Here is a 9,297-nt window from a genome sequence, read left to right as displayed (position 1 = left end):
CAATGTCACTTTGACAATTATTAAACAAATCGGTATGGTGTGGAGTGCACGTTTGTTTAATTTTATCTTTGTTGAAAGTATACTGTTATTTAGGGGTGAAGCCCCTAAACCGATGGGGGTCCGGGGGCAGCGCCCCTGGGAGCGGGGTCCAAGGGGCAGAGCCCCTCATAAATCCGGATTTTTTATAAATGTACCCGGTTTTGTGATCCATATTCTAGACCCGGATTTAAGGTTGTTTATGACCGTTTGTGGACAGTTTTAGGACATAAAACTGTCATGTGGCAGTTTTAAGACAAGAAGTTTTTTCTGTTATATAATCATATACGGATCTGTGGTTGGTACAGTTCTTCTTCATAACATCAAAACATTCTCTTTTCTGTTGTCTCTCAATTCTGAGTCTTATCCGATTAAAGATTGGGAGTACCACCCAAATACTTTAATCTGAAAGTGAAAACCACAATTCTCAGAATTTCCAAGCTTTTTCTATATCCCAATTCTTACACTAGTCACGAAGTTCACGGGTACTTCTTTATTAGCGGAAACTCCACCACACCAAAATACATCAAAAAGAAAGTCCTTAATCATGTCATGGTACTTAAAACGTGGAGCTATGTACAATTTATTGCATGCTCCAAAAATAAGTTTAAACATACCTTACGACAAACTTGACATATTCCATCAACCGGAAATAATGACGTCATGAGGTGATACCTAAGGATAATATAATGTTCCGAAAACGACATATGTTGGCCTAGACCATCAATAGAGATAACAACAAAAATTCAAAGCATGCGTTGCTCTTCAACACTAAAATATTAAAAATTCTAAGCCCGATGCTCTAAAATATTGAAATATTGTTTTGTGTGCTTCCTTATTATAACTTGTTAAATATATTACGCTTATATCAATTTATCAATTCATACCGTATATAGTTTAACCATTTAATTGACCTCTTAGCATCTTTTATCATTTTATTCAAATTTTTATAAATATTTAAAATAATAACAAAATGTTTCATTATTTTTGCAATTAACCTTATTTGTTAAATTTGTCAAATATTTATTACATTTTTATTTACTAAATTTTCTACGGCTTACATAAAATGCTAAAAGTCTTATATTCTAATAATACATTTCTAAAAGTGATTAATATATATATATATATATATATATATATATATATATATATATATATATATGGAAATAATCAAATGAGAACATCTAAAAGGTTGAGAACGCGAAAACACTTCTGTGACAATCATTCTATAAGGTAAATTAGACATTTTTCATTTAAATTAAATTTTAACATATTAATATTAAATTATGATTTCCTTAAATCTGGCGATAATTAAAGTAACTACCTAAAAAGTGAATTAATCATTTTTTTTTCTTTTTTCGTTAATAAAAATATTTTTTTTATCAGATTTCTTTTTTTAAAACGAGGCTTTTGAATATTCATACTTTTTTTATCTAACTATTTTTTTATATAAAAAAACAACCTTTTTTCAACTGATTCATACAAAATCTCATTTAGAAGTGAATAATACACAATATAAATTTACCAATTTATTGAATTAGTTTTCTTTAATCATATTTTTTACAGTTATATTCAAACATGAATAAAATATATATTGCTGTTTATGAATACAATTGTAATCATAAATGAATAAAACAAAATATGAAAATAAAAAATCAAATATAATTGTAACTGTAAAATATTAAAACACTTCAATTATATTCGGAAAACAACGAACAATGTAGTGAATAAAGTACTAATGTTATATTCATAAATAATGAAACACTTCATAAATGAATATATATATATATATATATATATATATATATATATATATATATATATATATATATATATATATAACAATTATATTCATAAATGATTAAAATACTTCGTACATGACTGTATATATATATAACAATTATCTTCACAAATGATAAACACACTCCAGAGAAAAAAAATCGCAACAAGAAATATGAAAATAGAGATCCCAAGTGCCCATCTAACCCATGAAAATTCGTCACATTCGTTGCACTTCGTTCGTCCTGTTACATAGTTAATAAGCCAAAAAACAACAAATTAATACCCAAACGAAAATGATTATAATCAAATACAAATGCAAAACCAAACCTATTGTATTTTCCGTCATTTTAATCGTTGGTAAATAAGATTATAAGTAAATCACTTGTTAATTTGCCACACATTATTCCAAATTCTAATTCATGTTTTAATCATCTATGATTATATAACCATATTCCCTATCATAGAACTAAATCTATGATTAGTAAAAGAAAAACAAACACTAACAATAATTGCAAAACCAAATTTTACTAATAATATTTCAAAAAAAGAGATCAATTGTAGATAAAAGAAAAAAAATGAATAAAATGCATCAAAATAAAGTTAATACAAGAAAAGAGATGTTTGGTTTTTTATGAACATCTACCTAATGTTATAAACTGAGAACCAATAGAAGAACCAAAAGGCAAACATGTTGATTCCTCTTTTCTTAATTCACAACACCCAAAACAAATGCATCAATTCAAAATACACAGTCGATTAGCTTAGTAATCAATCCTACAATATTGTAAAAAAACAGATGTTAACTAAAATCAATGATGCAAAGTCAGGTGGGCCTTCCAAATTTATAGAATTAAAAATGAAGAAAATAGGATGTGTGCATACCGGTGACGAGAAGGACGACGGAATAGGTCTGATAGTCGGCGAACCTTAGGTGTGGGAAAAGTTTGACGAATGACGAGTCACAAAAAACCCTAGTTCCTCAATTCTTTTCAGATTGCCATTAGCGAGAAAGGAACTTTCTATCACTGTGATTAAATGGGTTGGGGTGATACACACACCACCATGGTGCGATGGTCCGAATAGGACTGCGAAAAACGATAGCTGAGGGAGGAAGAGATCATGGTATGTAATCGGTGGCTAGAGCAAAATCGATGCACGACCAGAAAAGCCGATAAAACCATAAACCCTTGAGTGGGCGACTTGCGATGGTCTTATTAGGGTTGTGACACATGATGGTGCGATGGACGGAGGTTGTGAGAAGAAGAAATCGTGGAATGCAGACGATGAGGCGGATTATTGATCGAACCCTAGGTATAGAGAGAAAGAGAGGTGGAGAGGGGGGACGTAATTTGAACGACATTATGAGAGAGACTGAGAAATTATAGGAATGAGTTAAAGTTGCAATTACCATTATAGCCTTATGACCTTTTATAAGTTACACTTTAATACCGGTTGTTTCTACATTTTACACAAATGACCCGTTTGATAATAGCCTCAGATCTGAATATTTAGATGGTCCAGATCCATTCTCGCGTTTCAACTTTTTAGGTGTTCTCATATGATCTCACTCCTATATATATATATATATATATATATATATATATATATATATATATATATATATATATATATATATATATATATATATATATGGTTAGGTTATAATGTGGATGACATCTATTGTGTGATCGTAGGATACTTTTAAACCAATGGATGAAAATAATGAAACACTATTATTTGAGGGTCCATGATGTTACAATGGACTAACATGTACCATATTATCACTCAAAATTAATGAGAAAAATATTTTAGTCAATTAAACTATATCTAAAAAAGGAAATTTCGTAATTTAAGGGATAATTTTGATATTTTTTTTAATTAATTCAATTTCTAATTTAATTTAATTTTTAATCATAACCGATTATAACTTGTTTTATTCTGTCAGAATGATATTCTATTAGAATTATAGTTTATGATATTTTTTAAGAAAACATAAATAAGAATAAAACATGAATAAGTACATTATAAAAGAACACATAAAATCGATTCTTAAACTAAAAATATATTAAATAATTACATTGTATGATTGTTGATTAATAACAACATTAGAATAATAACAATATTCTAAAAGAATAACAAGTGTAATTCTTAAAAAAATAACAACGTTCTTAAACCGTTAGTGTGATCATTTATTGATTCATTTTCAAGCCATTTTTATCAGGTCTTCAAGTCATTCATATCACATATGCATTGCCAAATATTTTGCAGTGATACATGTGTAAAAACTGCTCATTAAACATATAAATAATTAATTAAAATTCTATCAAAATACGACAATATTATTCTTAAAAAATTGTATCAGAATACATTACTCGTTAGTACTATCAGTTAAGAAGAACCATTTGACTAAACCAAAATAACATCATACAATTACCCATTACTATTGTGTAACCAATATACATATTATAATAATTTTAACAAACATTCTTAAAGAATCATTAAAAACAAAAGTGAAATTACCATTTTAAATTCTAACAGAGTGTATTCTAACATAATACACTATATAAAACGTAATGTATTCTTACAGAATACACTATATTATGTATTTAAATTTCCTAGAAAAATAGTATTATGTCAGAATGGATTGAGAATTAAAGAGATTGAATAACATAATCGGATAAGAAAAATAGTATTATGTCCAAATTGAAACATTATTTCGATTTGTAAGAACCTTACGGTGGTGTCATTCTGCCACTTCCAATACACAGCCGCTCAGAAATCATTTTTCTTTGTATTCTTAAAGAATAAGTTTCTGATAAAACAATTACATTTCACATTATTATAAAAAATACAGGCACATTCTATTAGATTTCTTTCTTTTTAAGCTTAAAATTCTAATCAAAGGTCAAAAGACAGTAACTTACAAGATGTAAATAAGAAAAGTAAACCAAATTCTAAAGAACACTACATCTAGCATCCGTTATTAAAAAAAATCAAGATTTTTTTTTTATTTTTGATTAGAATCCTTCGGCTATAAACTCTTTTACCAAAAGCTCAAGCATTATTAAATTTGTGTGTATTCATAGAAAATACCTTTTTATTCTTTAATAATGTATATCATTGAGACGTAAAAAATGCATTAAAATAGTACATATTTATTAATAATAGATTTATATTTTTTAAAAATGTATCTCTTGACAGAATAGGAAGAAACAAGGGTTGCGATAATATATAGTGTTTTGGATTTAAAGAAAAAAAAAGAACTACTTTATTGGCAGATTACTTGGAGATTTGATGTTTGTACATACGGTTGATTGTGTTTTGATAAGTAAATTAAAAGAAAATTTTATATCAAGTTAAAATATGAAAAGGACAAACTTGAACAGGTTGGGTAAAACGAAAAACATAAAATGGTCATACCTTGTTGACTTGTACAACGAGAGGATAAATGAGAATCGACCATGGAACCAACGTATATTGGCCTTTCTTCTTTCACTAGAATATAATATGATCGTCGTTTTGCACCATTCTTTCCGGCGTATTTGAGTGATGAAACTGGTAGGGTCGGTATGTGTAGGGTTATGAAACTAATTTCCCTAATTTAAAGGGATATTAAAAAGTAATTTCCCTAAAAGTTTCTTAAGAAAATTGCAAAGGATCGTCCCACTTCTTAACCACATTGCTTCACTCTTCCTGGTATTGTAATTCACACAATTATTGGTCATTAGCCTTAGTTGTCATTCGCTCTTCTCTCATACATAAACACAAACACATAGAGTGCATTTTAGTGTGTGTTATTTATATCCATTATTTTTAACAAAACCAAAACACAAATACAAATTAGAGTAGCATCTGTCAACGTATATGGATTAACTAAGAACCAAAGACAGAAAATGTAAATTAAAAAGAATCACATAAACACCAAATCGAACCTGTGGTCTTGTTGTTCAACGAATATCTTATGGTTCAACATTGTTGGCTCAACGACACTTCTGTAGCGAGGTCATGTGGGGGACCGACAATGGTGATTTCTGATAAGGCTGAATCGATGGTGACTTTGTGTATGGTCCCGAAGATGGTGAAAACGAGATCGACGAAGGTTTTCCGGGAGGCGTGGTATGGTTAAAGGGGTCGGTTTTATGCTACATAATGGTGATGGTGGTGCTGTTAATCTGGTGATGTGAAATTTCTTAGACGATAGTGGAATAGATTTGATGACGCACACAAGGTAGGGATATTTGAGATGTTGGAGGGATTTAAGGAAACTGGTCCATTATTGTAGGGATTATAAATTTGGAAATAAATCAATTGTGTGTATAATGACTAAAGTACCCTTTATGGGTTAATTAATGATTTCTTTTTATTTAAATTGTGATTGGTTCCTACATCCACACAATAGATGGTCATCCACACCTCCCTCTCTCTCTCTCTCTCTCTCTCTCTCTATATATATATATATATATATATATATATATATATATATATATATATATATATATATATATATATAGTCAAATGAGACCTCATGTCTCTCAAATGATTTAAAAATGAGATAAGCATAAACGTACACTATCTCAACAAATGATTGAGCAATGTCTTACAAACCTTTTACAATATGAAACCACATTACAACTCTTTTTTCCATGATTAAACCAACAGTAAGTAATCAAGCTTCATAGACAAAAAGTCTACCCATTAAGAGATTTTCAAACATCAGTTTATATTATAATCCGACAAATCATCATCTCATACTGCTTGGGGGAAAATGGCATAACGGGTTTTCCCTCAATATCTCTGTTTCCCTGTTTCAACATAACAAAACAAGTATTCAATAAATCTTGTCCATCATAACCAAAACCAGTGAAAATGATAATATTTGTTATGAGGGTTAATAATGTCAATTTGCATTACTTACTTTTTGAGGTCTTTACCATCCTTGTCCCTGAGCTGCAGTGCAGAAGCGCCTCCACCTTCATTTCTCACATTTTGAGGTCTGAAAATCGATAAAAAGACAAAATGATTTATGATATATATATATATATATATATATATATATATATATATATATATATATATATATATATATATATATATATATATATATATATCAAAAAACTAATAACTTGTCACAGCATCTTATCTTACTTGTCTTTTGGTTCAAATTTCAAAATATATACACCATAAAAGTCCTAGAGTGATTTTTGGTAATTCTTTAATAATTGATTAAGTAGCAATAGGATAAAGAGAAAATAATTAATAATTACTGACCCTAAGCATTCTTCATCCACAAAAACTTCAATACAAGGCAGGGCAGGGGCAGGGGCAGGGGCAGGGGCAGGGGCAGCAGTTCTAGCAACAGGTCTCTGTGGAATCTGAAATTTGAAGGAAATATAATTCAATTTGAAGGAAATATGACAATTGAAATAAAGAGAATAATAAATTAATAATACCTTATGTGATGTCCACTTGGCAGGAATCGCATTATTCTCTTTATTTCTATCAGCTCTTCCTCCAAGAGTATTCCAGTTTCTCAACTCCGGCTTTGATGAATCCGATTGCTGCTGCATTGAGCTCCTACCCGTTGTCTCTTTATAAACCTTGAATGATGCAGCAGCCCTATCAAAAAGTTTTTTTATCACAATGTATATGCTAACTGGTTTGAAATAATCAAAACATGTTATGTCATTTGCTCACCCTTCTTGTTTTTGTCTTTTTCTAGCTATTTCAGAACTTTCCAGAGGGCGATTTCCTAGCAGTTTTAAAAGTAGTATATTAGTAATAGAAAGAAAAAGATTTTTTCGCATATATTAAGAAATTCTCACCACTGTCTGCTCGAGCCAAGATGGTTCCAAAGCTTCTGGTAGGTTGACGAGTGTCCATTGATTCCTCCTAACGATTTTGGATCTTTAACATCAATACAAACATATCATATCACACTTCAACAAACAAGTAAAATTAAAGAACATACTTCAATGGCTTTTGGTCTACTCATTGAACGAACAAAAAACTTCTTGTAAGCTGACTTTAGCTTCTCAATCGGTTCAGCATTCCTATAGTAAAGTAAGATATATGAAGAAAGAAACAAACATATGATAAGATGGAATGTGTAAAGATAACAGGCATACCTTGCAATCCCACACTCGTATATGTCATTTGCAGTTTTGATCTTATTCTTTGACTCCATGTGGGTAGCATATGATATGTAAAAGATAGAATGTATCTCGCCAATTTTATTTGTATCAAGGAAACTATAAACAACTTCGGCATCATCACAATATCCAGCCTGCAAATGCATAGCAGCTTAGTTATTAAACCAAACAAATGTCAAGATTTAAGGATAACCACCAATCCTGAGCGTTTTACAGTGATAGTGATAAGAACTTACATACTCCAACCACACTTTAAGATAACGAAGATCGTTCTTATATTGTTCTTCATGCCAAAAGGTTCGCACACATTGTTCAAGGATAACAACCAATCCTGAGCAGTCTCCACCTGGAGGAAAAGCATCTTGTACCCACTTGATACAACTATACAACGTAATTGAAAGGTTATAATTAATACTCATTTCGGACTTAATTAGGCAAATTCCACATCACAACAAAAGTTGCAAGTGTAAATGTGTCCAGATTTATCAGAACTTACTCAATCCATGGTTGTAGAGGATCTTCACCTTCATACTCATCAATGGCTTTAATCAGCTTTCTGATAGAAGTTAAAAACAATAATAAGACAATCAATAAATAGTTGAAGGCAAAACGAATGAAGATTTTTTTCTCCAATCTAATCGGGATGTGTATTTCTTTTCGTTCGTTCATTTAGTTATCTTATACCAGTTTCGTCTTCAAAGGAATCAATTGGAGTTTCTTCGATCTTATACTCTGCTCATGTAAATACAATATGAAATGCTAAATAATAAAGAAAGATTGCGACCTTCGATTGTCAATGAGAGAGTTTCTGATTTGAAGATCCGAATTGGATTTGAGGGAATCATTGAGGAGTTTTACGTTGCGTCCTCTCTTCAATGGTCTGACGTTCTCTTTGAAGAGTTCCCATTCGTTACCAGTTTCTTGTTTAGAAGCTAGGAACTCCGTCTCTGGATCCATAACCATGTTTCTGGGATCAACAATGTCCGCCATGGTTGAGAAATTTGAAATTGCAAACCCTAGGTTTTCAACGGTTAGGCTGGGCTCTGAGATATGTTTCAAAATTTGAAATTATAGCTGAAGATAAAGACAAGGAGCCTATTTTATTGACCACCACAAATCCATTTTGACATCGATGACTCGATTTTTTTTTCAAAAGTTTTACATGAAAAAACGTTTTTTTTTTTTTCCTTTTTTACTTATTTATTTTTATAGAGTTGTGTTCACTAATCACTAAAACCAACTCAAACCAACCACTAAAACACAATTATAGAGGCCAATAAAATGATGTTCTTATTCCAATCAACCTTAAAAGACAACATTTTAATGTTTG

At 30.3% G+C, this 9,297-nt stretch overlaps 1 protein-coding gene across 2 annotated transcripts; it reads right to left on the bottom strand.

The window, feature by feature from the left end:
- Positions 1-6,355: 6,355 nt before the first annotated feature.
- Positions 6,356-9,033, bottom strand: BUBR1 (BUB1-related (BUB1: budding uninhibited by benzymidazol 1)). 2 transcript variants are annotated; one of them, XM_079075688.1, is made up of 11 exons: positions 8,752-9,033; positions 8,464-8,523; positions 8,204-8,348; positions 7,944-8,101; positions 7,787-7,868; positions 7,641-7,707; positions 7,512-7,567; positions 7,269-7,430; positions 7,087-7,190; positions 6,734-6,811; positions 6,356-6,620 (listed from the first exon to the last, which is right to left on the bottom strand). In XM_079075688.1, exons 1-11 carry the CDS (start codon positions 8,955-8,957, stop codon positions 6,560-6,562), a joined length of 1,179 nt encoding a protein of 392 aa, XP_078931814.1. In that variant the 5' UTR covers positions 8,958-9,033; the 3' UTR covers positions 6,356-6,559. The 2 variants fall into 2 exon arrangements, with proteins under 2 accessions (XP_078931814.1, XP_078931813.1); XM_079075687.1 differs by having other exon boundaries at positions 7,269-7,434; positions 7,513-7,567.
- Positions 9,034-9,297: the final 264 nt, after the last annotated feature.

This window comes from Lactuca virosa, chromosome 2, assembly GCF_052849685.1.
Source record: "Lactuca virosa cultivar CGN04683 chromosome 2, Lactuca_virosa_CGN04683_v6, whole genome shotgun sequence".
Taxonomy (NCBI): Eukaryota; Viridiplantae; Streptophyta; class Magnoliopsida; order Asterales; family Asteraceae; genus Lactuca; species Lactuca virosa.
Note: the sequence above shows the minus strand (reverse complement) of the source record. Positions and strands in the feature narration are given on the sequence as shown.

Excerpts from the sequence above, each read along its gene's own strand:
- BUBR1 (XM_079075687.1), bottom strand. The coding sequence starts at position 8,957 with ATGGCGGACATTGTTGATCCCAGAAACATGGTTATGGATCCAGAGACG. Across the intron at positions 6,812-7,086 it reads GTGGATGAAGAATGCTTAGG|ACCTCAAAATGTGAGAAATG; the intron begins GTCAGTAATTAT and ends ATCGATTTTCAG. Across the intron at positions 6,621-6,733 it reads GATGGTAAAGACCTCAAAAA|GGAAACAGAGATATTGAGGG; the intron begins GTAAGTAATGCA and ends ATGTTGAAACAG.